The following is a 27,412-nucleotide window of genomic DNA, read 5'->3' on the forward strand; positions in this document are numbered from 1 at the left end:
GGACGTGGGTGGTTGGCGGGCTGCGGGTGCCCATGGAGGTGGGCAGAGCGGTGGGCGGGGGGCAGAGGGCGGCGGGCGGGGGCAGGCGCGCGGCGGGGCGCGGAGCGGGCGCGGGGCGGCGCGGGCAGGCAGGGGTTAAGGCGGCGGCGCGGGCGGCGCCTGCGCGGGTTGGGCCCGGCGCTGCGCGAAGTTGTGCGGGGCCCGGCGAAGTTTGCAGCGCTGGGCGGCGGCGGCGGCGGCGGGGCGGCTGCTCCCGCTGCTCCCGGCCCGGGCCATGGCCTTCCGCCGGCGGGCCAAGAGCCACCCGCTCTTCAGCCAGGAGTTCCTCATCCACAACCACGCCGACATCGGCTTCTGCCTGGTGCTCAGCGTCCTCATCGCCCTCATGTTCGAGGTGAGCCTCCCCCCTTCCTTCCCCGCTGGCTGTCCCCTCTGGGTCTCCCCCTCTCCCACCCCTAGTGCAGGGGGTATCCCCGCCGCCCCCCGCCTTCCCCGCGGCGAGCGGCACCCAGCACCCACCTCCGTCTGGCTTGGGGCAGACGGCCCCGAGCGTGGCCCCCCCCCCCCTCCATCCTCCCGCTCTCCCCGGTTTTGGGTGCCCCTTGCCGCCCCGCTCCTTCCCACCAGCGCCCGCTGCGGAGGCGAGGGCGGCCAAGGCTTGGCGAGAGCAATCTCATCTGCTGCAAAGCCACCGCGGCGACGGGGCGGGCGGGCGGGCGGGCGGGGGACGCGGCCGGGGTGCCCGGTCCCCGTCCCGCCTAGCGCCCCGCTCCCTCGGGAAGCGCTTCCCGAGGTGCTGCGAGGAGCCGGGCGCCCGCTGGGGAGGGCCGAGCCCTCGGGTGAGGCGGTTCACACCTTGCCTGCCCCGCGGCCCAGAAAGCCCTGTGTTTCTCCCCAGTTATTATTATTATTATTAATTTTTTTCCTGGCCTTCCAAAGCTCCGGCTCACGGTTTGGACCGTGGGGATCTGGTTGAAAGACATCGCAATATTGAAAATCAACTCTTTGTAGCAAACGAGTCCTTCTTTCCCCCCCCACCCCCCCACCCCGTTGGGGACAGCTGGTGTTTTCAGCTATTGCGAGCGGCGTTTTTGGCGCTCAGCACCTTCTCGGTCCCCTTCCAGGGGTTTTCCCCGCAGGCCTCGAGCATCGAGAGCGAGGACGCCCGCTCGCCGCCGTCTCCGTGCTGCCCCCGAGGAAGCCTCCCGGGGGGCAGGAGCATCTCCCCGTCCTGCTGAGGTTTTTGTCCATCCGGGGGCAAAAAGCAGCGCTTGGTCGTTTCCCTCTCCCTCCAGCTTGCAGCGCGCCGGCTGGGTGCAGAGGGGACCCCTGGCCACCGCGGGGCTCCGGCCGGAGCCCCCGAGCAGGGCTTCCCTCCGGCTTCCCTCCGTGCCGGCGCTGCGCGGAGAAATGCCAGGAATGCGCCGCGCTCCCCCTTCTCCTCTCCTTCCCTCCCAGATTTTTTTTTTCCTTTTTTTTTTTTTTTTAGGGCCTTTCTTTTTTCTTTTCCTCTCCTCTTTCAGGGGAGGAGACAGGACAGAAGGGGAAGGCGGGATGCCTGCCGCTCCGCTCTTCTTCTCGCTCCTTACCCCGGCACCTCGGGGTGGACGTGAGCCTGCGGTCGGTCAGTCGGTGGCTCAGTCCTATATGCGGGGCCGGAGCGGACCCCCCCCCCCGCCTCCTGCTTCCCCCGCCGGCCAACCCTCCCCTTCGAGCCCAGTGCCACGTCTCCAAGCAAGTCGAGACGGGAAAGGGGTGGCTGGGGGGGGGCCTGGCCGAGCAGGAAAGGCTCTTGCTCTAGCAAATCGTAGCAGGAGGAAATCCACTTCCTTAATACCCTCTCGATTGCAACCTCCCCCCCTCACCACCACGTTTTCGTTGTTGTCGCAAATGGGTTGAATTTGTGTGCGGGCGTTTATTGAAGGGACTTTTGGGGGGGGGGGTTGGGGGGGGGGGTTCCTAAATGAAAGCTGGAAGGGCCAGCCGGCTGGGCTGCGTATTCCAACACCGCATGCAAACGCTGCAAAGTTGGGCTGCAAGTTTCATAATCATACTTTAAAAAAAAAAAAAACAATCAGGTAGGTTGCATTTGTATCGGGGAATTTTCTCAGCATCGCTCCAGCAGCTGGGTTTTTTTTGGCGGGGGGGGAGAGGGCTGGACTGAGGGGTGCCGGGACGAGGCACGGCCGCCGCTTGGCCTGCTGTTGTATGCTGCGGCGTGACGGGCTCGTAGCGCAGGCTCTTCTCCGGGAGGCATCCCAGGTTTTGGTGGATGCAACGCTCAGAGGCCGGCGTGCAAATGCTTTTTACCTCTTTGCTGCAGCTGGAAGTGCCAAAACTCCCACCGGAGGCGAGTCAAAGCTTTGGGAGGTGGCGGGATGGCGGGCACCCACGGGGTGGGATTCGCACCAAAATTCATTGGACTTTTTTTTTATTATTATTTTTTATGTCTTTTTAATTAAAAAGTTCCCTGAGTTGCTGAGAGCCAGCGCTTTCCTGCCCGCGCTCTCTTGGCCAGACCTCGGGCGGATGGCTGCGGCGCGAGCATCGCCGACGCCGGGCGCCTTCACCCCTCCGCCCGGAGACGTGGCGGCAAAACCCTCGGCTGGGACGAAGCAGGGAGAAAGACGGACGGCGAAACGTCGGCGCGCGCGGAGGGGGCTCGCGCCTTCGCTCCCCGCTGCGTCCCCAGCGAGCCCCTTGCTCTCCTGCCGTCCTGGCTGGAGGTGGCTGGAGCTTTTCTCTGCCGTCTTCCATCGCCGTCTGCACGACGCGGCTTTGGGCGACTCTCGTGGTCCTTCTTCTGTTTCGTTCTCCTTCTGTTGGTTCCCCTGGAGAGCAAAGCGTGCTCTGCTCTTCCTCAGGCCTCCCAAAAACGTCCCGCCGCTTATTCGCAAGATCCCGACGGTGAGCGTCGGCCGCAGCTCCGACCTTGCTGGGTTGACGCCTCGTCCGTGCGTCCTCGCTTCCCCGCGTCCCGCCAGCAGCTCCCGCTCGGACCCGGCGCTCGGATGCCACCTTCCCGGCCGCGTTTCCCCTTGGGCGCGTTGCTACCGCGCCGAGCGCGGCCGGCTCGGCGGAAACGGCCGAGTCCGGCTTCACAATAGGCCGTTTCCTGCAGCGGGGGGTTTCTTTGGGCTCCGGACGCTTTTCGGTAGGCCTCGCGATGGGTGAACGGGATTTCACCTTTTTACCCGTTGTCCGCCGCTTGCTTGGGGTCTCCCCTTCTCCGAGCGCGGCGCGAGGTAGGTGTTGTGCAGCCTTTCGGGCGTGCAGCCTCTCTCGACCTTGTAGCCAGGTTTCTTCCCCGTCCAAAGAAAGGAAAATCACTCCTTTTTCTTTTTCTTTTTTTCTTTTTTTTTTTTTTGCCTGAAAAGCAGTTCAAGTGACGCGCATATCGAAATGCAAAATGGGTTGTCTCCTCCCTCGCTCTCCAGGCAGCGCTGCGGTCCCTTTGCATAGCTCTTATACACCCTGTTTTTTTTTTTTTTTTTTTTTCTGAAAAATGAAACCAAGACTAGATAGGCTTGATTGACCCTGCAGCTGGCCAGCTCCCCTAATACCTGTGCTGCGGCACCAATGACTCCCGTGAACGTTATCAGATCGGCTGCCCTCTGCACAGATTGCCTTTTGGCCTTGCTCTTTTCCTGCAATTTCTATATTCGATGGGCCCATTTTTTATTTATTTTATATATATATTTTATTTATTTTATATATATATATATATAGGTTTTTTTATGTGTAGAATGTATACGTTTGATTTTTAAAAATCCACTCTGCTCCAAAACGGCTCAAGACCGGCCATAAAACTGCCCTCCGTGTTGTCCGCTTGCTGAACGCGGACACGGTCTTTCCACCGCGCCGGGGCGCCCGCAGTTAAAACCGGCCGCCCGGATGGGATGGGGTGGCGTGGCGCGGCGTGGCATAGCCTCGTACGGCGCGGTGCGGAGCGCCGAAATGACTTTTCCACCCCGAAGTGCAATGCTTTTGCCGCGCTTTCCCCCCCGCCCCGTTCGCAGTGCGCGTCGCGGCTCTGTTTGGAGCGGTTGTCGCTACCGCGGTGGTGAGTCACCGTCTCCCAAACACCGGGTTATGACACTGTCGAGTGAAGGCGGCTGACGAATGAGCTGCTATTTCCAGGCTTCCTACTAAATATACTTTCCCCCTCCCAGATCCCCTCTAATACACAGGCTCAGAGAGCACTTTGCCAAAATTAAGAATTAAGCCCTTGCCAGTGCTAATGAGCAATAACGAAGCAAGTCTCTGCTCGTCTCCCCTTTGCCGCATGAGGAAACTGAGGCATGCAGGGGATTTAAAGGGTGAACGGTTTTAGGAGGGGCGGGGGGAAAGAAAAGTAGAATTTCGGTTTGCTTTCCAAAAGGGAATAAGCGGCGGTGAGTGTGCAGTGACGATAGTTGTATCGCGCTGAGAGACGCGTGCGTCTGTGCGACTAGAGGTGCTGCGACTCCCTCCGAGAGGATTTTTGTTAAAGCCTGCTGTTTACCTTTGCAGACTCTGGTCCAAAGTTTGGTCTCCGGTTTGCGTATAGCGCCTGTGTCAATCCGTGCCGCGGATCAACAAGTTTTTCTTTCGATAAAACGCTCCAGCTGGCGGCGAAGAAAAAAATCGCGTTGCGAGAAAAGTCTGGCAAAGCACATTTATCTCCTAATCGTTTTTAGTTGTTTTGCAAGCCCTGGAAATATTTTCCCGACTTAAACAGGCAGCACAAACTCCCCCAGCCTCCCCCTACGAGAGATTTGGAGCCGCTTCTTTCCTTTGAAGTGGTTATAACCCAAACAGGGCTCCGGGGTAGCCACAGTGTTTGCATGTCTGCAAGTGAACCCGGGGTCCTGGCCGGAGTCACGTGGAGTTTGGCGACCGGGGTGGAAACAGCACAGATCCCTCCAGGCTGAGACTTTGGGGACTCATTTGGGTAGCTGAAAAGGGGAACCAGTTTTCAGAGGGAGGAATTGGACCTGGGAAGGATGCTCAAAACTTGCTCCTCGCTGCTCAAAATATTTAAGGCTTGAATGGGTGTGTTTTAGTACAGACCCTAAGCTGCCGGTGCCTGGATGTGCACGCTCAGAGGCTTTTACTAAAAGCTGCTTGCATGCCTGCAAAGGGAAATGGGGTTTTTGATTTTTTTTTTTTGTTTGTTTGATAGGGTGGGAGGGGGGGGAAAAGAGAAGCATCTGCTAAAAGGAGATGAGCTTTGCGATTTTGCATTGGAGAGCTAACTCCAGGCTAACGGTGGTGTGAGTTTTTCTAATCATTGCATCATTAGGCAATAGATGGGTTAATATGTTGTGACCATTGGGCATTAAATATTTATATTAAAGCCTGTTCGACTCTGGCCTTTGAGGTGATGCCCTGGCGCGACGTTTATCCTTGTTGCTCCATCTAACGTCGGCAGCCCGGGAAGGGACCGAGCCCCATCCTGGCAGCTGTGAGCGTCGCAAAAAAAACTTACTTTAAGGCGTTTCTGAGTCTCATTCAGGGAAGTGCTTTTGCTGACCCCCGTCAGCGATTCTGGGCAAACGTGGGCCGGTCGCCCGCTCGTGTTCGCACTACTTGTTGCCCTCGCCTGGCCGATGTGCTGGCCGCCGGCCGGCCCCTGCTCCGAGGGCTGCAAACGGCAGCCGGTGCCAGCGCGTTTGCGCGGATTTGGCGAGCCGCCCGCGGCGCTGCCAGGGGCAAGGTAAAGGCATCTGGGAGACGAAGCATCCGCTCTGTTTGCTCGGCCGCGCGCGGGAGGCGAAAAGTGCTTGCTGAAGAGGGCCAGGGCACCCTGGCTCTAGTTCTTTTTTATTTATTGGAATTTTTATTTGTTTACGTATGTATTTTTGGTGGGAGGTGTTGCCGGGTGTTGGTTGCCCTTTTGCACCTGGAGGGTGCTTGGATTTATTACAGCAGCCAAGGGATGGGGTTTTCTAAGGGCTGGGATTTTCAGAGCCCCAAAACATGCCCCGAGCGCTGTCCTGGGGCTTTCTACCAGGAAGCATCATCCCATGCCCTGGGTCCCATCATCACCTCTGGGACCTGGCTGATAGCACCAGAGACCTGGTTGCTCCAGAAGGGGCTGTTCCCTCTTTGTGCTCTATAGAGAGCACTCAAGGCAACTGCTTGCCTAATTTGGCTCATTCAGGCACATCACTAATGTCAGGTGAGGTAAGGCTGGGATGAAGAACATCTCCCTCATCCTCTGTGGCTGGGGTGGATTGCGCAGATGAGCCCTCGGGGCAGAGCAGGGAGCGAATGAGGAATATGCTGCCTTTCGCATACGGTCGCTGCTCAGCTCATCCCGTGCAGGTGAATCCTCACCTGCCCTTTGGAAATCCACACCCAAACCTTCATGATGTCCTGTAGGACTGGGGCTTTTGGCTGCACTGGAAAAAAGCCTGGCCATAAGAGGAAAAACCAAGGGAAGAAGCAGGCTGGGGAGAGGGCCTCGCAGCAAAACATAACAAAATATAACAAAAAATACCCAGCGAAGCCCAATCCTGCCGGTACGGTTATTTGCCCACAGCGGTTTTCTCCGCCGGACGGCGGCTCTAGCTCCGCTTGCCTGCCCTGCGCTGTTGAAGTGGGTCTGGCTCTTTCTCTTCCGTTTCGGGGATCTCGTTTCCGAACGAGCGAACAGAAAGTAGCTTCCCGCTGCACGTTCCAGTTTTTTTGTGCACTAAATAATCCTGAAGTTGCTCTTCCTGTTACAAACTTCCGCTTGTGCTGGCCCGCGTGTGAGATGCTGGATGTTAGCTCTAAGGCTTTGCCGACACCAATGCTTGTCGTTCCTTCCCGAGCTGGGGAAACCTTGTTTCCGCCTTGCAGCAGGGAGCTAGAGATGGGGTTGCTGGAGATTGGGAAGCCGGGCATTGATTTAAACGTCCACCATGTTTCAGTCCCTATACGTTATGCAGGACTGTATAGAGCAATGTATACACCATGGCCGCGGCCACTTCTGGCTGATGTCGCGGAGGGGAAGTGGTGAAGGTGACAGCTGTATCCTAGGATTTTGGAGCCTGCTGTTCGGTTCCTGGAGCTTTGCGTGTGGCCTCGGTTAAATCGCATATCCCCGTGCGCTGCTGGTAAGACGGCGGCGGAGGGGGGTTGTTGTGAGGTCTTGCAGGAGGACGCTGCTCCCTCTGTGGACGCGAAGGACTGTGTTGCTTGCTGGATTTCGGCCGTGTTGGAGCTGTTACAATAGGGTCAAATAAACACGACTTGTTTCCTGCCTGTGGGATGCCTCCATCCGGGCTGCCCGCAGCCTGCGGAAAGTGGGACGCAGCCCGCAGCAGCCTATAACATCCGTTCCCGAGCGGCATTTCTTGTGGGTTGTCACCATCAGGGATGCCGGGGCGTCACCAGTGTCCTATTAAAGTGCTCTGCCAGTGCCAGCTGTCACGGAGCCACCTCGCTCGTCTTTACACTGGATCTGTCCCGTGTGCTTTGCTCTCGCTCTCCTTCAGCTCCACAAAAATAGTTGGATGCGTCTCCAAAAGGAGGTGTCCTTGTCCTTAGTGACCTGAATATCATGAGTTTTGATATCAGTCTGTGAGGATGCCTCCCTAATTCCAGGTTGGTAGACTTATTTTAGTCAGTAAAATGTTTTACACAGGTTTCTGAAATGACCAAGACATGCTAACTCTCTGTGGTGAAAGGTGGAGAGATGAATGGTTGCAGTGACCAGCCCCTACGCAGCTCTTCTCTCGGCCCCTTTGGGTTGTCCTGGCTCCTTGCAGCCAGCGGTGGATGTGGAGAGATGCGATCCTCTGGCCCACAGAAAAGCAGATTTATAGGTGGGACAATGCATTGCATATCTGCTGAGGAAACCTTCCTGCTAGCCTTCATTAAAGCCACCAGATCAGCCCCCTTCCACACCATCCAGAAAAGGAGATTACTGGAGTACTTGCAGACTGTGCCAGGGCTGAGCACTGTGCAAAAGCCGCTTCCCACCTCTCTGAAAAGACCATGCCTGTTCCTGAAGCTCAGACCTTTGGTCAGAAAGGGTCAGACCCTAAACGTTGCCATAAGGCTTGTAAATTTGAAGAGAAGTCAGTTTTGTGCATTGAGGAACTGGAACTACTCTGGCTACGTGCATGAGAGACTTTCTCCTGTCTGGTCCCAGTCACGCTTGCTACTGCGGCGTGGAGGACTCATGCTTTGCATGGCAGATGTGGCATGTTGTAAAGGTAGAAGAATGTGCCAGAAGGGGTCAAATCCTTCCTGGAGTGACAAATTCAACAAGAATCAATGTCAATTTGCATCTCGTGCGTAGGGGAAGCTGCAAAGATAAACCCTCCTCCAAACTTCTCTGGAAGAAGCAGCAGCGAACTAGCCTGGAGAGAAGCAGCCAGGTGCCAGCGATTCAGCTGTGGCGCACTGCCCTGCTCGGTTTGCAGCAAGAGCCTTGCCGTTTGGGTAAGATCAGCTGGCGGAGAAGCTTTAGCCAAACTGAACGCCAACCGGACAGAGCTGATGTCAGTAAGCAAAGCACAGTGAGGAGCTGGTGCACCTCCTGTGGCTGAAGGAAAAGTCAACTCAGTCCTTGATCTGGAAGAGCTCTTGGAGCTTGGCTTGATGCTTAGATAGATGCAAAGCCTTTAGTGCCTGCTGGTGTCGGCTCCTGTGGGACGCAGCGTCCCATCCCTGCAGCATTCCAGGTACCGTGAGTTTCTTGCATTTATTTCATGCTCTGCAGCAGCTTATGATGGGATTTGGAAATAAATCCAAAGGCCTGGTTGCCATGCGTCTCTCCAGGATGAAGTAACTTTGCTTCTGTAGCCAGCAAGGTTTGCGAGAGCCAGAACAGTCTCCTGAAGCCAGTTTGAAGCCACGCAATGTGCTTTTTCTCCATCACTATCCCAAACCCTGCCCATGGCGTCCCTCTCCCTGGGTAAAGTGCCTCTCACTTCTCTACAAATAGAGCACAATGCATGTGATTTCTTTTTTAAGAGGAGCAGAATTGGAACACCCCATTGAAACGTCCTGCAGCACTTCCTTCTCCACCCCGGAGAGAGGACTCACGTTGCTTCCCGCGCTCCGGGCGGGCACTCGGCTGCAGCAAGGATGAGCTCAGCGCGTGAGCTTTGGCAGAGCGGAGCAGCGGGGCGGCCGGCGGGCGCGAGCCCGTTGCTCAATCCTTGCGGGGGCGGGAGGGGATTGCTTGGCAAAGCCCGCGCGAGCAGTGCTCGGGGACGTTGGGTTGTCTTTCCCCCCCGCCACGTGCCGTCGGCTGCAGCCCGCAAGATGTGAAGCAATATTTCCAGTTGGGTTTTTAATAGCCTGCTGCAGCTTTCAAATAGTTTTGGCTGGTCTGTGTGAAACGCGGCTTATCTGCAGCCATGCTTGAAGACCGCAGGCTTTTTTGGAGCTGTCGCGTCTGCAGCCCGATGCTTGGCAGCGTGACGTGCTGGCCTGTTGGGAAGGGGAGGAGTGGGATATCGTGGTGGCCTGTTGTCGTGTTCCTTGGAAACACCAGCACTTCCTATTTTTGTGCCTCTGATTTCAAAACAAACCCATCACACTTCTTATATGGCCAAATCGAGTGCTGGCTCCTGGTGCCGCTCTCTTCAGTGCAAAGCGCTCTCTGCAAGCAGAAAATTCCTCCGCTCGCCCGTGAGAGGCAGGGTGAAGGCAGCCACTCTTTGGAGCGGGCAACTGAGATAAACACAATTTGGGGAAGTCGCTTCATCCGTGACGGCTGACAAACCCCAGAGTCCTGACACCAGGGCAGTGCTTTTACCAACGGGCTACTGGAGTTTTCCTGCTTGTTTATTTTGGGGGATTTTTTGGTATAAATGGTATAATGGAAGTGGTATTTATTATTTGAATCTTCTGCAGAGAGGTGTGTTCCTGTCTCTGTGAAGCAGCAGTATTTTGTGTGTAGCATACATTGAGCCTTGTGAAAGCGTGAGTGGCTCTCGCTTCCCAAGAAACCGTGCTCCCTTTGCATCCTTGTTCTCCTCCTGGCTAGCGCTGCTTGCAGTCATCTCTTTCCCTTTGCACACAGGCACCTAGCGGTGGGACAGGCCACCAAATCTAGTCCTGGCGTTCGCTGGCCACTCTTCTCCTGGGAGAAAACTTATTCCTGATCTCGAATCTGGTGACGGGTTTAATCCACCAGCAGGAGGTCTCTGCTTCTCCGTTTTGGCCACCACCACTGACCAAACCAGGTGGCCAGAGGACGCTTCAACTCCTGAGTCTATCAGGCCAACTTGCCTCCAGGGGAAAAAATTCTCTTATAAAGCCAATTAGTTGGAGGGTTAGCTAACGAGCTGAGCCGTCTGGTAACCTCTCAGAGCTCGGTGGGGTATCTATGCAGCCGTGTGTGCCTCTGGCTGATGCAGCGTGTCCTTGATGCACAGTGTCCAGATTCCTGGAAAGCTGGGATTTGAGAAGGTAAAAATCTCCTGCGCCCTGGAAGAGGAGAATCTGCTCGTGGCGTTGGGTCAGACAGGGCGAGGAGTGGGCTGGCGTTGCAGCTGGGAGACTGGCGCTGGACATCGGAGCCACATCCGCGCCGTAAACCCGACTTTGCGCATGGCGGGCTTTGCCCGGGCTCTTGAGGGAGCTCGGGGTCAGGACAGCCTTGGAAAGGCTCCTCTGCAGAAGCAACGTGGGTGACCGAGGCAGCCCCGTCTTGGGACGCTCATCTCTGCCCCACCACCACGAGGCCTTCTGCTTCGGCGCTTGCGGGTGGATTCATTCCAGGGCTGGACCTTTTAATTAAAAGCAATAAATTAAGAGTGAGAAGCGCAGTCCTGGCTCTGCAGGAGGCCCAGTGTCTCATTCCTGGCCTTTTTGTCAGCCTGTGACACTGCACACGCAGCTGGGATCTGGTGCATCGACAGTGACGGGCCCTTGGAGCTGTCTTGCCCTGCCTGGAGGAGCCAGGAGCTGCTGCCCGGCTCTCTCCTTCCCCGTGCAAGCAAGCTGCTGCTTTCTCCCTTCTTTTGTTATTACCTGCAGCCAGTAAAAGGTTGAACGCTTTTGCCACGGCTGCTTTTCCTCTGTGCCGTGGCATGCTAGCGAGCTGCGCCTGTCCCGTTTCCAACGGGGGAGCTGATGGGAATAAGTGATTGTTGTAATTAATGCCGTGTATAACGCTCCAGAGCTCAGCAACCCTCATGGCTTTGTGGCTAACCGAGAGATCGGGGTGGGCGAGGGTGTTCAGGTACCGGGACAGGGCTCCCGCCGTTCCTGGGGCGAGCGGGTCCTGTGCGAGAGCAGCCCGTGGGTGGGTGCTTGTTCTCAAAGAGCAGAGAGCTTTCACGGTCAGGCTTGCTGGTGGCTTTCCTGGCTCAGAGGCCGTGATGCTTTCCTGATCTCCCGCCCACCTCCGTCTTTCTCCTTCCTCCCCCGAATCCCATGCGTTTCCCACGGGGAGCTGCTTTCCCTCCACAGACCCCGCTGGAAAATCTTCTCTCTAGCAATCGTTCAGCTTAAATGCAACTTTGGGGGCCTCCGCGAGCGGAGCTGAAGCCCGAACATCTCCCCTTCTTCCCTGCATTGTTTCCTGTTGAAGGTTTCCCACGCCGCGGGCCGGGTGAATAGCCTCCTCGGCTCCCCCCCGCCCCGTGCTCCCACGCCTCCGCCCCTTGCTGCGCAGCCGGCTTGAGCCGCTCTTTCCGCTGCAATGATTAACTAAGGGGGGAGCTAATTGCGGCGGCGGTGGACTTTGAGGAAGCGGTTGCTGGAGTCAAGGCTGAGGGGCCCCGGGTTTGCACGGGGAACGGTGGGCGCTGCCCGTCAGAGCTCAAACGCCGGCCTTCGTTGAGCCCACGCGGCGCCGGCCGGATGGGGAGAGCAGATACGGGTTTAGGCAGCATCACCCGCTGCCTCGGTTAGGAGCGGGGATCGCTAACAAAACCGACCCCTTCTCGGAAGGGTTAGTTCTTGAGAAGTTTAGCATTGGAGAAGACGGTGGAAAATAAGAGGTCGCTGGTTCTAGTAACATAATAGAAGACGATGGGTTCTGCGGCGCGGGGCGAGGTGTTTCGGCAGGGCTCGGCGCTGCGCGGGAGGGTGGCAGGGCAGCTCGCTGCAAGCGACTGGAAGGACCTCAAAACTCATTTGCTTTTGTCTTCTCTGTGTGTCTCTGACAGGTTACAGCCAAGACTGCCTTCCTGTTTATCTTACCTCAGTATAACGTTAGCCTGCCTACAGCAGGTAAGTGATGCTGCCACCGCAGACACCCCGCGGGGAAAAAATCGAGCCTGACCCTCGCTGCCGGCTGGCCTGGGCTCACCCTCTGCAGCTGCACACTGCCTGGGGACCTGTCTTTAAATTAAGAAGGGTTTGGGGGCAGGGGGGGCAACCTACTGGGTTTGGGAAGAAAAGTTTTCCTAGTGACGATGGGGTTTAAAGACTTCCTCCCTCCCCCGGCTCTGATGTGGTCAGGCTGCTCCGTGCGCTTTGCAGGGTGGCTGTCCTCCCCGCCAAAGCCTGGCCGAGCAAGAAGGAATTGCCCGATTACATGCCCGAGGTGGTTTTATACCCTGCTGGGGCGCGGGTGGGATTTAGCTCTTTGCTAACCGGCAGGGGCTGCACAGGTAATTCCTCTTGCGCTTTATTTATCGGTCAAGCCAAGTGCTCGAGGCACAGAGCCTGGGGTGGTGGCGTAGGAGAGGCAGCAGCGGGAAGCTGCAGTTCATTAGAAGTATTTGAATAATCGTCCAAAGGAAGAGCAGGATTGTTGGGGTTAACGGGAAAAAAAATATATATCTAAGGATAAAGAGGGAGGCACGTGGAAGATAAAAGATCTGCCCTTAAAATTTTTGAGCGTCATGGCCAGAGAAATCATCCAGCTTCCAGATTAAATTGTGGTCTGGGCTCCCGTATAGCACAGTCCAGACAACTTCCGTTGCTGTGTCCTTCTATTACGTGGTTTGTTCTTCCCTGCTACCAGAAATCTGGGGGCCCGCGTAATTATCTCGCTGGCGAAAGGAGGGCAGCACTGTCATAGGGACCAGGTGATAAAGTATATAGGGAACCAGCTAGCTCAGGACTTAGCCGGGGAGACCAGCTGGGCTTAGTGCAGTGAGCTTGCTCGGGGGAAGGTTTACTGCTAAACCGAATTCTTCCAATTCCGTCAGCCAGCAGACTCTCCCTTGTGGCTAGTGTCTCCCCACGTTTAGCACATGTACGGCTCCCGCTGGAACAGCTTGTGAAATGCTCTGGAGAAGGGAGAGGAGACTGAGCAGTTTCACACATGCATAACGTTTTCTTCAGACCCACCATTCTTTTATCTCGTACAGGGGTTACGAGCTCTGTGGTGCAGGCAATTTTTTTCCCTCTGTTTCTGCACAGCACCTAGCTAACTGGCTCCTAGGGACCAGACAGTGCACATCTTAACACTGGCTGTCATAAATCCTACTCGATCCATGTTCGAGTACCTAAAATCTTAGCAATCTGGGTGGAAACTCCCATTACTCCAAACCACGGCCTCCAGGCATGGCTGTGGTGGGCTTGTTTCCCGAGGGCTTACGCAACCTCCCTCTGCCACCACTTCCTGGGCATGCCATAACCCAGAGAGCTTTTCCCGGCATCTCCTCATGTAGTAATGCCTTGGCTGCAAGAGGCCAGGGCTGGAGATAGTTGCCTAAACACAGACGTCTGGGATATTTTGGGTGCTGGAGAGAGGTCTCTTGTCTGGCCTCTGCCTGCCACTCCAGAAGGGCAGGTCTTATTTCACAGCTCCGTGCTGATGTCTTGGATCTCTTAATAGCACAAGGCACCTGTGTTTGGGTGGCTGAACCCTGCTCCAGTGGTTACAGCAACTGGAGGTTATACGACAACAGGCGGTTGACCTGCCTTGGAAGTCATGGGATGTCCTCCGTGTCCCCACTCCAGAGGAAAGCAGGCCCATGGCATATCCTGCTGGCAATTTCCAAACCCTAATGCTCCAAGTGGGGTGTCCCTGCAAGCATGAACAAGGCCCGTTGCTGCCTTCAATTATTTCTCGTCTTAGTCCCTGTATTAGATAGGGGAATTTATCAATGGTGCAAGTCCTATCTGCAGCAGAGCCCTCTGTGCCTCTGAAACCAGGTGGCCCCATCCAAGCTGTGTATTGGGAATAATCCCTGGCTCACAGTGAGTCTTAAGCCCTACCTGGGAATTGTTTGGGCCAGCTTGATTTGGTCCATCCGTTTGGTCTCTTTGCAGACGGGGAGCTGGTCCATTATCACTACGGGCTGAAAGATCTGGTCACCATCCTCTTCTACATCTTCATAGCAATCATCCTGCATGCGGTGGTGCAGGAGTACGCCCTGGACGTGAGTGCCGTTCGGTGTCTAAATAGCAAACCCACAGGGAGGGCATGGGGCACGGGGTACTGCTGTGGCTAAATGCAGCTCTGAGGAGCTCTAGGGGTGGTCTTTGGGGTTGGGGTGGAAATGTGAGAGCTTTAATCTCTGGTGGCTTCATGGGAAGGAGAAGAAGAGGGAGAGTTGTTGATCCAGTGGCTCATGTTTTTCTTTTCTTCCCTTCTCTCTCCCTCTCCTTCCTCCCAGAAAATCAACAGGCGTCTCCATCTCTCCAAGGTCAAACACAGCAAGTTCAACGAGTCGGGGCAGCTGGTTGCGTTCCATCTCACCTCCGTGATTTGGTGCTTGTACGTCGTGGTGACGGTAAGGCACGGCGTTTTGAGGTTGGGTTTGGCTTCCCCGCTGCACCGACGGATCTCGGTTCCTTTTCTGTGGAAACGGCCGGCGAGTCCCAAACCGGTGCTGTCAGACAACGGCTCTGGGACTTTCTGCTGCTGCTGTCAGCTGCAGGGAATCAGAAAAGCAATGATGATGGGGGAAGAGCAGGGCATGATACATTGCCTGGAGCCCGAGTTCCTCCTTACGTTATCGTTGCCCATGGACAGGTGCAGCTCAGAAACGTGGGGAGATGCACGTAGCAGATCCCCCTCCCACATGCTTCGGTGTACCCTCTGCCCTCTATTTTTGCTCCCAAAGTGAAGGGATGAGCTTAGTCAGAGGATGTTCAGTGCAAGCCTAGGCAGTTTGCTTCGATGTTAAAGGCAGCTGGTTTGGAGCCGTATCCGTCCTTTCAGCTTTCGTTGCGCTTCAGGCGTGTGGGAGGAGTTGCCCTGGGCCCTGGGGTAGAGTTTGGAGGAGGATGTCAGGGTCTGGGAAGCGCCGGGACGGTGCAAGCCGAGATGGCAGCAGTGCCAGCCCTCCCAGAGGAAGCTGCAGAGGGCTCTGGACCCCGTCCCCCCACCTTGGCAGCCTCTTCTCTCCCCTCCCCGCTCCCCATCCTGGGCAAGGCTTTCCGCTGGGAGGCCCCTCTATTCAAGCCGAGGAGGCTAAAAAAGCTCAGCCAGGCGGGCTATCTGATCCACTGACTGCAGGACTTTATAATCAACAAAGCTGCTCCGTAAAGGCTCTGGGCAGGGTGTTAATTGTGTGCACGTTCGCGAGAGGCGATCCGTTAACCCGGGATACCGCTGCCCCTGGAACGAGCGGAGAAGGGAACGGACCTGACGCGGCGCCGCCGGGCGCTCGGTGTTTGGTACCCGCGCTGCTGCTCACCCCCCACCGCCGCTTCCTGCAGGGCGGGAGAAGCAGAGCGGCAGAAAAGACTTTCAGTGCTGAGAGGCGTTTTGCATGTCTGGCAGCGTGAACCGCCTGACTTTGCTGGGCTCAGGCAGCGGGGCGCCCGGATGGGGCGAAAGGCGTTTGCAGAAGCGCGTTGAGCGGGAAGCAGTTTCTGTGACCGCTTGGGAGTTGCGGCGACCTAACGATGCGGACTACAGCCGGGTAGCGCAGAAACGCAGCCCCGGGGTAGCAACGTTTTCGACCTGGCTTTCCGCCTGCTCCTTTTCCACGCGGCGAGCTTTTGCGCGCAGCCCGTGAGCAGAGAGCAGCCGGCTGCCCGTCAGCCGCAGGTGCCCCGAAACTGCTCGGTGCTGGTGAGAAACTGGCAATTTGCTTTTTCCCAGCTGGTCCCCGCACGCGCATCTGCGGTCCCCCGAGGGACTGATGCCTGCCGCTGTTTGCGTGAGCGCCCCGAGCCCCTCTTTGCTGAGCGCGGTGCAACCGGCGGGTGACGCTGATCTCCGCTTGCAGCGTCGCTCTAGCTTGAGTCCCGCTGCCTCTCTGGGATGCAATGAGTTAAAGCGGCTTGGGACTTGTTTCCCAAAATATTCCCCGCTGTGCAGAGGGGACGGCGGAGCAAGGTGTTTGCGTGATCTCCAACTTTCAAACGGAGCAGGTTTTTTCCAGGCGCTGAGTCTGAGGAGACCCTTTTCCTCCTTTGTGCAATGAAGAAGTAAATGGGCCGTGAAATACCGTTGCAGCCAGATCCCGAAAGTCGTGCCTGGCCCTATTAGCTCTATTTACTGCTTTGGGACCTGCCTACTTCCTCAACCTGTTATTTATCTCCTTATTTGCCTCTAGTGCTGTTGGGGTATTAGGACGCCCTTTGCAGGGATGCGGGGAGAACGGGCAGTTGCTCGGCAAGGGGGAAAGTCAGCAATAAGGGGGCTGTCGAGAGCAGAGAAACCACTCGGCACCTTTGGGGGCGTTTCAGCCCAAACAAGCTGGAGCTGAAATGCTTTGTTTTTGAGAACGAGGGGGTTTTTAAATCTGAGGAGGAGGGAAAAGCACCAGAAGGTTTCAGATGAATTCGAAGCGTTTTGGCAGCGTGAAGCGAAGATGCTCCGCTGCTACCGAAGAGAAGAGCCGGCCGCTGCTGGGGTCCAGATGCGGCACTCGGCCCACTCTCCTGACGGATGCTTCGTGAGCAGGTCTCCTCCTCCGCTGCACGGCGTGGGGGTTTATCCGGGCCCTCGCTAAGGAACCGCTAATTCCTCCAAACGAGAGGTCTGCTTGCTTGCACTGCTCCTTCCCAGCAGGGCTGCAGGGAAGGAAGCTGTTTTTTGGGTTTTTTTTTTTTTTTTTTTGCACTCCCCCCTCTCCCAGCACCAGATCCATCCCTCAGCGGCCCCGGGTCTGCAGCATGCTGTGCAAACACGCAGGGCCGCGGTTGTGCCAAGGAGCCCCGAGGGCCGCGCCGCCGCCTGAAAGAGCCTTCAGAGCTCTCCGGCCCCGCTGCCTTGTCCCCCCGCCAACACCCTGCCCTGGCCCCGGCTCGGCATCCGCTGTGGTTTTTGCAGTGAAAACACTATGAATGAGGGCGAAACGGTGCGTTTTTTGCCTCCGGCATCTGGTTGTCAGAGATGATCTATCAACTTTGAGGGCTCCCCTAAAAGGTGGATGCCAGATGGCTGGTCCTTACCCTGCTGCAATTTCGCAGGTGGTTCTTTCTCCAATCCCTGACCTTGCTGGCTTTTTCAGCCCCTTCATCGCTGTTTTTCTGGCTCTTGGAACCAGAGCAAACCAGCTTATGCTGTTCTTTTTTCTTGTTTTTTTTTCTCCCCCCTGCCCCGTGGTGGGAAGGGCTTTCAGCCTTGTTTACTTTCCCCATGTTTCCAGGAACTCTGAGATCCGTGTAAAATCTGTAGCGTTGACACAGCAAGTTGTCTGAACACCCCACGTGTGCCCCGTATTTCACAGAGCAGGTCACTGTTTGAAGTGCTTGGGCCTCCCCCAGGCTCCTATGGGTCACACTGCTGAAAAGAGGGCATAGGGCAGAAAGAGTGCAGGTGAAGGGGTGACAAGTGGGTCGTGCGCAGGATTAATGTTCTGCACAAACATCACTCTGCAATGCCCGGCCCAGGATCGGGACCCCACGTTGTCAGGTGCTGTGCAAACGTGGAACGAGTTGGCAGCCCTGTCTTGTAATTTATCCTGCAAGCCTAAGGTAACAGGCCTAGGGGAATGCGGGCAGGGGGAGAATTAAATTATGCAATGCGTATTTAGTTATTTTTTAAGGGTTTTCTCTTCTCCTTTGTCTTCAAAGGCACTCCTTTTTGCTTAGCTGGTGCTCAGGTTGAAAACTCTGGTGGGGAAGAAGCCTCCTGGACCACCATGCATGTGGTACCTGTGCTACTGGCATCTTGCCCCCGCACTGCCAGAGCTTGTGTGGTCCAAACCCCAAAGCATCCTATCCTGAGCTCAGAGCCCTTTATGCAACCAAGGAAGCAGCCTTCAAACCCCAAACCTGGAGGCCCAACGAAACTCAAGCAGGCTGCTAAAGACCCGTGAACACGGCTGAGCCTCGGTGATCTCAGCCTTGGCTTGCCCATCAGGGCACGGTTTTTATTTTAATGCACATAGGTCGTGGCAGCTCTGAAAGGTCTCAGGCCTCCTCCCCAGGCTCCTAGTTTTGACGTAGCGTTAGCCTGCCCTGCTGTAACCTTGCAGTGCCTGTTTCTTTTGCTGAAGGTTTGCATCTCTTCTCTTTCAGGAAGGATACATATCAAACCCCCGGAGTCTGTGGGAAAACTACCCTCATGTTTATCTTCCGTAAGCACTCGCGAGGGCATTTTGTTCTTCGGCTGGCCGCTTCCTTCCTCTTTACGGTTTTCCCTGCGGCTGGGAGCAGGGTGCTGACAACGCAGCGCCCTTTGCATACAGCCTCCAGCTCCCTCCTGCAAGGACGCCGCAGTGAGATCCTGCTTTTTAGCAGGCTCTTGGGGGTACCGATGGCAATCTTGTTTGCAGTCCTGGGGAGGGTTTTCCTGGAGGCAGGTTTGTCTGGGGGACCTCCAGGCTCCGTGACCCATCCCTGCTGCTTGCTCCCTACATCACCTGGGGCAAGCCACTTATTTGCTCTTCATGTTTCTTAGTAGAAACAAAGAAGAAGGGGGTATAATCCTTCTCTCTTGGCATTTTGCAAGAGTAAGCATTAGGTTCACCGAGAGCATGGAGACAACAGCATGAGCAGCTGGATAAAATCCGGGCATGACTAGCTCAGTTAAACATGTAATTTCTGCCCAGTAATGATGCCTCTTGAATCCAGTGGCTTCAAAGAGGCCGAGAGGTTGCCTGGTACTCTGTGGTCAGCTCCGCCACAGGCAGAAGCCTTCCCGGGGCTCTGAGGCTGGGGGAGCCACGCCATCTCTCCGTGCCTCGGGCTCTCTCATGCGGCTCGTCCATGCGTTTCAGGTTCCAGGTGAAGTTCTTCTACCTGTGCCAGTTGGCGTACTGGCTTCACGCGCTGCCGGAGCTCTACTTCCAGAAAGTTCGCAAGGTGAGAGCCAGGCGGGCGCGAAAAACGTCACCCGAAGTGGCTGCGGTGCTCTTAGGTGGAGAGCTGGGGGGGTGCTGGACCACGAGGACCACCATTGGAGACAGCAGCTTTTTGAGCATGGGTCTGGTCGCTGCCGTCTCTCCGCTGCCTTTGGTGTGCTTGATGCCGTTTACCCACCAAACTGGGGAAAAGTAGGCTTTGGGATTTAGGGGCATAGAGGTGTGAGGGGTTTAACGCAGCACCTTTCTGCCCCTACTAGGAGGAGATCCCTCGCCAGCTGCAGTACATTGCTCTCTACCTGGTGCACATAGCCGGCGCGTACCTCCTCAAGTGAGTTGGGTGCCTTGGCTTCCCTTCCGGTGCTGCGGCTGAGACTGCGGGTCACCACGCAGTCCTGCGTCGGGTGCTGAGCAGGTCCTTTTGGAAGGCTGGGCTCAGCTTTGGTCACCCTAAAAGCCTCAGCCAGTGGGCATAAAATAGAATAAGGAGACTGTTTAGAAAAGAGATCCTATTTAACTTGCACAACTCCCTGCTACAGGATGTTAAGAGTCAAACCATTTTCACAGACCCAGCTATTTTTGAAGTTCTTCAGCCAGTTTATGCGAGTGCATAAGTCATCTCTGTTCAGAATGCGTTGCAAAGCAAACGTTAGCTTGAGGATCCTTAAGCAGAGGCTGCAGGGAGCATTTTTCCTGGGGTCGAGGGAAGCTCTCTCCTCTAGGGCGCGTTCCCAGCATGGCACATGCAGACAAGCTGTTAGCCTTCCTCTGGTCTGTACAGAGCAGCATTGCCAGGGGCTCAAGTTTTGTGTTGGACTGGTCTCTTCCAGCCTCTCCTACTGGTTTGGGCCACTTTATCACTTTGTAGCTTGATGTTTTAAGGGATTATCTTTCCCCTGTGATCCTACAGCCTCTGCTGCAAAGAGATCTGGGTTTTGGTTGGCACTTGCTGCAGTTAAGGAATTGCAAGGCACATGACATAGCTGGATAGGAAGGACTAAGGATGAGCAGCCCAGTAATTCTTCTTTCTTCTCTCCCTCTTTGTAGCTTAACACGCTTGGGGCTGATCCTCTTGCTGCTGCAATATTTAGCTGAATTCTTCTTCCACATGGCCCGCCTCGTCTACTTCACGGATGAGAACAACGAGAAGCTGTAAGCAGGACAGCTGGTCATGGCTTTCCTTCCCCTGAGGCAGCCAATGCCAGGGAGAGCCGCCTGCATCCCGAAGAGCCCGAGGGGGCTCGCTCTCATCTTTCTGCTCAGTGTTGGTGGGCAGAGACCTGGGAGGGGAGGGCAGGACCTACAGCGGGCCTCTGTTTCTGATAAGAGCCAGTTTAGGAGTAGGGTAGGGAGAGTCGGCAGCAGGAATGAGGGTTGTTGAGCCACGCTGTGCTCAGTGTTGCTTTGTGTTGCTCTGCTCACGTTGAAGGCGAGCAGGATAGACAGGGCTGGCTGTGTTTGTCCTGCTGCAGTGCGTGTGCATATGTGTGTGCGTGCATGTGTGTGCATGTGCAAGGCACCACTGTGGGCAAAGCTGTCAAAAAAACAGGCCCCAAAAGGGTGATACTCGACAGCTAATACTTCCTGCTTACCTCCCTTGAAGCATCAAAGGACAAATGCTGATGATGTGAACCTCTGCTGAGAATAGCCTTTGCTTGTGACCCAGCAGAGGCCTTCTATCAGTCTGTGGCCTCTGCTGGGTCACCATCTACTGTGTCTGCCAGGACATCCGCCACCTGACTGACTGCACCTCACGATGCCAGCACTGGTCTGCCGACACCTCTGCTTGTCTCCCCACAGGTTTAATGTCTGGGCTGTTGTGTTCGTGGTCACCAGGCTCTTCACCCTCACCCTTTATATTCTGGTCATCGGCTTTGGGCTGCCTCGGGTGGAGAACCAGGCCCTTGACCCTGAGAGAGGGAACTTCTTCAGTTTCCTCTTCAACAATATCCTCTTCAGGTAAGGAGCTATCATGTCCCCTACCATATCTGGGAGTGGAGGGGGCTGCTTTTGTATCATATGCTTTCACATATGCTCATGTGATCAGGAAGATGCTGAGGCAGAACTGAGCTGTTAAAACCTCTTCCTTATGTTCCTTGGTGGTTTTCTCCCATGGTTGGTTTTGCTGAGTTAGGAAACCCCAATGGGGATCTGAAACTCTCTGGGCTGCCTGCTAAGGAAGGCTCTAGCACCTGGGATGGCATGGAGAGAGCAAGGAGGGGTGAAGGCTACTGAATCATGGTAGTGGGGAAAAGCCAACAAACAAGTTCTTTGAGTGAAGTAACCAGTTATAAAGGATAAATGAAGGCAGGTATCTTAGGGAAAGACTTGCAGGCCCTTCCTTCTTGCACCCTTAACTGCGCTTACAGGGATGCAGTCGATGTAAAGAAATGTTCTCTTCTGTTTGGAAATGTTTTGCTGCCTACTGGCATGGGAACCAGAGGCTAGGGCGAGTTTTCTATGGCTTTCCATCCATGAAGACTTGGAGCCTTTCCTACCCATGCAGTAGCTGTGGGTTCAGTTCAGAAGTCTTTAGGGCAGGTGCTCTGGGTCCATTCAGTTGTTCCCAAGCTTTTTGGAGCCAGGGACTAGCGTCAAGCTTGATAGTTTAGGGCTTTTTCTAGCTCCCTTCCAACCACATCCAGCTTTTAGCTGATTATACTCTAAAGGCAATACATTTCTATAGAGCAGCCAGGGGCCATTTAGTCCATCCTAGCGCTGAAGTCTTGTCATCTGCAAGCTTAGTGGTGGAAAGGGAAAGGGGAACAGCTGTCCTGAGCTCAGGGCATAGCAGAAAATAGAGATGCTGGCGAGGTGGAGACTCCGTTTTCTAGTGGCACCAAGGCCTGGACCAGCTATGTTACTCCACTGGTTTCATTCGCCAGGCCATCCTCTGTTACACCTGTGGGTCTCTTAAGCAGGGAGGAGGCAGTGATTCATTTCGAATTGGGAGGCTTTTGCAGGAGCTAAAAAAGGCTCTTTCTCAGGCAGCTGGTGCCTGCCTCTGGCTCCCAGGTGGCCATCCAGGCAGCTTGGAGTGGCTGGGGGCCTTGGACACTGACCTCAATGGGTTTGGGGAGCAGGCCTCTTGCTTCTCAAAGGCTGGGTTCGTGGTGGCCTCATTCGTCTGTTCTCAGCCTGCCTCTTCTCCGCCCCTGCCAGAATGAGTGTGCTGCTGTTGGTGTGCCTCTTCCAGGCCTCGGTGATGTGGCGCTTCATCCACTTCCAGCTGCGGCGCTGGCGGGAGTACTGGAATGAGCAGAGCACAAGGAAGCGAGCCGCCGCGGCTGCCACCAGCGCCAAGCAGCAAGCCAAGCCCCTCAAGAGGGACTCGGGTGAGTGCTGTGGCCGGCACAGGGCTGATGAGGGATGGGGTGGTACTACGTCAAGCACAAGGCGTCAGCCCTGCAGCACGGTGTCCCCGCTGTTGCCTGTACCAGGGGCTGCCTGTGGAGGCAGTGCTCAAGGGACGATGCCTCCTGCTGCTCCTTGCTGAGCCCCAGAGAACCCTAGCGGGGCTGTGTCCTGAGGGCCACAGTTCCAAGCTAATAGTGTTTCTCCCCACGTTTATGGGCTAACCCTAATAAAGCTAAAGCCATGTGGGTTTTGGCTTTTTGCTCTAAGCCGAGGCAAAGTTTTGGCCCGTCTAGGGTGATGTGGGACAAATTGTTGTCCTTCCGCCCTTCACCCCGCCCCCAGGTTACCATGAAAACGGAGTGGTGAAAGCTGAGAACGGGACCTCACCGCGAACCAAGAAGCTCAAATCACCATAGAAGCAAAGGCTTGTCTATTAGGGAGGAGGACGAGATACCAGGACTAAGAACCAGCCCCTCCTCCCTGTCCTCACGAGCATCATCTTGAATGGCTTGGAAACCTGTCATCTTCACAAGGTGTCTCTCGCTCTCCTCCCTTCCTTTCTTGCTCTCTTGAACCATTTGCAATAAAACCAAAAAGGTCCCTTCCCCTACTCCCTTCCCTTCATAGGAGTGTGTTCTAAACCTCCTGTTTTTGCCTTCCTCTGTTTCATTGTAAGTCAGCGTGCAATTTTTTTTTCTATTTTAGTGTTTGGTTTTTTTTTTTTAGTTATTTTTATGAATGCGTCATAGATGGTTCCAAACAATCCTTTTGTTCTCTTCTACAGCGTGTTCCTCCCCTCTGTTTGTGCTACTTCCCTGAACCCCTGGTTCAGGGACACGGCAGCTTGAAAGCACCACATATCTGTGATGAGAACAGATGCCTGGGGGAAGATGGTGGGGCTCTGTGCTCAGTCATGGCTGTGACCATTAGGCTCAGGGGTGTTCTTGGGTGAGGGTTGCCTCTCCACGGACACATCTATCGAGCACTTGGCAAGTGCCACAGGATAGTGATGCTGCAAATATGGACCAGGATCCAGGAGAGGAGTCTTGTCTCATAGAGGACTTCTGGTAAATGGGGTTCCTCTGACCCCTGGTTTTGAGCTAATTTCAGAGAGCTGTGCAGCAGAGAAGGGAGAGAAGTTCCCTCCTCATACAGGACCCCTAGCCTTTGCTTGCCTTAGCTCTTCTGGTACAGCTGATCCCTCTTATCATCTTGGCTGCAGGACATGAGCAGCCCCTATAGCTGCCCTGGACCTCCCAATTCTGAGAGCTGGGCTTCATGCTTTGCAACTCTTAGTGCCTTGTCATGGGAGCAGTTGCATCCTCACGCCCAGGCTGTGTGAAGTCTTGAGTCCTGCCCCACTCTGAGCACATTTGTCGACTGGCCTGGGTCCCATCAGCCCAGGCCCTTTGCTTACTTGAGCGTGACTCACGGACTTGGTGTTCTCATGGCTCTTAACCATGTCTAGATGAGCAAACTGGCTGCTGTGAAGGGTTGTGCATTGATGGGACAGTGCTCATCATGCTATCACCTTAGCCTTCCTCGTCCCTACCATACCAGTCCCGCTGTGCCATCTGCAGCCATCAGCTCCTCTCTTTGTTTCCAAAGGATACAGAGCTTGTATCCACCCAAGGTGCTATCACATGCAGGGTTTCTTCCAAAAACCTAGCCCCGTCATCCCTTTGTGAGCTGTGAATGAGATGATAGGGAAAGGAAAGGAAGTCAGGGGCTGCAAAAAGTAGCTTGTATGTTAGGAAAGGCCTGACCTGTGACACATAGCTGTTGGCAGGTGGAGTTGTCTCAAATCTACCTCAAAGGCCATCTGTTCCTACAGACCACTTTTCCCTCTTGCTCCTGCCTGTTGCCATCTGTACATACTGGCAGGAGATTCGTGGGAACCAGCTCGGTCCCCTGCTGCCCCTTTGCTGGAGAGTAGCATCTCCTGCCCAGTGTTTCATGCATCAGTGCCAGCTCACTGAGCAGTGGGCCTCTTTTTGCTGCCATGCACTGTTCCAGATTTGGCAGATGTGCAGTAGACAGGCACCTCTCACCCTGCAGCTCTCCTCCAGGGGAGTTTCTGTAGCTTGGCTTTGCTGTTGGTGCCTCTTGTGCAGCAAAGCCAGCTGTAGCTTTTGTTCCGCTTCACTATGGTGGGAGCAGGTAACCGGTGTGCGCTCTCGGCTGGCTGAAAAGAGGATGCTGCCGGTTGCATGGGGTCAAGGAGAGCTAGGGCACTCTTTGATATGAAAGTAGGGATTGAAGTCTGCCTTCCTTGGGGGTGAAGGAGATGCCCGGTCTCTTAGTGTTCTCCTTGCTCAGCCCTTTGGGCAGTTGAACTCTGTGGCTCTCTTCGAGCGTGATTCTAGCTTGCGCTCTCTTGTGTGTGAGGCTGAAGCAGTGTCATCCTTCAGATCATTCATGTTTTGGGGAATGGGTGACAGCTGGGTTTTTTGCTACTCTTAGAGATGAGGGTTTTTTCTTCTATAAGGTGTCTTTGCTCGCTCTCCCCGCCTCTCCTCTTAGTTGAGCCCCAGCTAATGCTGGGCGCAGGATGGAGAAAATGTGCAAGCACTTGAACACAGTTGAACAAATCCCGCTTGTTCCTCCATCCCCATGACTCTGAATGCCAAACGAGATGTCAGCAGGAATTTGGGAGAGGGGTTCCCCTGTTTTCAGGAGAACGGAGGAAAGAAACTTTGGAGCAGAGTACCTTTGGTAGTACCTTACAATTGCTCCTCTTAGTCGTTGCCAGACAGATAATGTAACTCTTGGCTTTAACTGTAGGCAACAGTGCCTACAGTGCAACACGATAGGAGCTGAAAAGAGCTTTACGTTAGGGAGGACACAGAAAAGGCCTAATGTGAGAGGCCTTTCCTTTCTGCTGCCTGCCTCCCTTCCCTAGCCATCCACTGCCATCTGCCCTCCAAAGAGTGACTGCTAGCTGGCACCTCTCCATAGCCTTAGCTGGTCCTTTCTGCAAAGCAGGTGCCTCACACCAGCTGAGGTATTGACTCTGTGTTAATAGATGACATGTACAATCCCAAAAAAACTGGCTGCTGAATAACTTCTCCTGCCTGCCTGCTTTGCTTCAGGCAGCTTTTCCTCTTGCACAATCCTGCGCCTTCATAAAATAGCTAATTATGCTTTGTATCCCAAGTGCCTTATGTTGCCATGTAGTCCCTTGTACTCTTAATCTACGTACTATACCAATAGCTATGCACCCTCCCTTTTTACAACATATGTATGACGTATGCTACATTTATGTGTTTATGGATAGAGCTACCAGAAAAAGGGACAGTTTGTTTTGGAAGCATCTCCATGTTTTCTTTCTTTATTCTGAAGACTGGGGGTGGAGGTTGCCCTCCCCTATCTTTAGTCCTCTGAAATCCCCTTCCTTCTCCTGTCAACTGCATTATGACCCCCTAGAGTTTTTTGAGCTGAGCCTTTACTGTAATGTACTATCAACTGTCATTCCAGCGGTTTGCAGTCCACTGTCAATCAGAGGGGCCACCACAGGCTGCTTCTGGGTCTATATATTAACACGAACACTATCCCCTTGGCTGCAAGCTTGCAGTAACTGGTTCTATATTCATGGCTTTTCTCAGCAGACCAAGTCTTCTCTCCAGCCCAAAGAGCTTTCTTTTCTTCCCAAATGGAGTATTTTCTCTGCAAGTTCCTAGTGGTGAGTCTTTCCTTGACAATTCTACATACAAAGATGCTGAGAGCCCGCTTTTCTCAAGTGGATGCTCTTCTCATGCCCTGTCCTGTCAAATCCTGTGTCTTCTATAAAAAATAAAAACAAACAAAAAATAGGAGCTCTTGTCCACCACAGAAAGTGTTAGAGACTATGCAAAACTGCAAGTCCCTACTTCCAGTGTAACACTATTGCTTGCTCCACACCCTTCCTATGGGCTTGTGACTGCTTTTGTAGTCTCTGTGTCCATTATTCACCCTGAGAAGGCCAAGAATCAAGTAGTGTGTGATTCCTTTGCTGTGAAGCATAGTGTTTTCCTGCCCCAGCCTAGAAAAGCTTTGACGTACCAGTTCTCCCTTCCTGTCATAGTAGGGAATGGGCTTGGGAAGAGAGGGGGTGGAGGAAGAACAGATGTAGCATTTCATGTATAATTTTTGAGTGACTCTTAAATAATGGGGCATTACAGCTGCATTTGCTTAGGGTTCTTTTTTCTTGTTCCTCATGTGTGGGGTTAGTAAAGAAGATGAGTTCTACTTCCCCTATATGTCCCTCTACCCTTAACTCACCATTTTAAAATGATTTTTTGGTAGGCTTCCCGGTTGGAGTCGAGGTGTGGAGAAAGACTACTCTAGGATGCCTCCCCCCTGCAAGTTAGTCTTGAAGCCTGTAGATATGCTGGCTTCATTCAGTGCCTGGGGATTTACAGCAGCATCTGACTCTTGCCTTAGTGAAGTCTTGGTTGATGGAGTCTGTTTGACTTGCATCAACGACAGAGGGAGATTATAGTGATCTGACTACCGCCTTTCTGTAAATTTCATGAGTGTGTAATAGGTGGTTTGTTTGGCAGGCTTTATATGAAACTGTGAAGTATGCTTCTGAGTCTCTAGGCTGTGTTGGGGTTTTTTTTGTCTTTTTTTTTTTTTTTTTTTGCCAGCAGTGGGGAAGAATGGATGTTGTAAAAGCTAGGTAGGGGCATGTAGCTTTCCTTCAGATACGTTGAACTCCATGGACCAAACTTCAGCAAAGGAACTCAAGGAAAATTCTGTTCTTCCATATTTATCCTTTAGTGCAAACTTCCTAATTTTGGAGGGGGTGGGGGGAAGTAACAGTCTCAGATGTTTTATCCCATTTGTTTCATTCTTCCTGTCACTTAGTTTTTGTATGGATTTTTGATGTTTGTTGTTAAATGACTTTTGTGATAAATTCAACAAAAGTATTTTCTGAAATAAACAAATAAAAAGCATAGATTCTTCCACTGCTG

General features: G+C 54.3%; 1 protein-coding gene and 1 long non-coding RNA gene across 2 annotated transcripts; both read left to right on the forward strand.

Annotated features, from left to right (window-relative positions):
* Positions 1-120: 120 nt before the first annotated feature.
* On the forward strand, positions 121-27,406 carry TRAM2 (translocation associated membrane protein 2). Its single transcript, XM_068936946.1, has 11 exons — positions 121-394; positions 12,105-12,168; positions 14,164-14,273; positions 14,511-14,627; positions 18,316-18,374; positions 19,017-19,101; positions 19,361-19,431; positions 20,148-20,252; positions 20,901-21,059; positions 22,263-22,435; positions 22,800-27,406. Exons 1-11 carry the CDS (start codon positions 275-277, stop codon positions 22,871-22,873), a joined length of 1,137 nt encoding a protein of 378 aa, XP_068793047.1. The 5' UTR covers positions 121-274; the 3' UTR covers positions 22,874-27,406.
* LOC138066669 (uncharacterized) lies at positions 1,246-3,506 on the forward strand. Its single transcript, XR_011139960.1, has 2 exons — positions 1,246-2,350; positions 2,467-3,506. It is a non-coding gene; the product is annotated as an uncharacterized lncRNA (long non-coding RNA).
* Positions 27,407-27,412: the final 6 nt, after the last annotated feature.

The sequence above is a fragment of the Struthio camelus genome, chromosome 3, assembly GCF_040807025.1.
Source record: "Struthio camelus isolate bStrCam1 chromosome 3, bStrCam1.hap1, whole genome shotgun sequence".
NCBI lineage: Eukaryota > Metazoa > Chordata > Aves > Struthioniformes > Struthionidae > Struthio > Struthio camelus.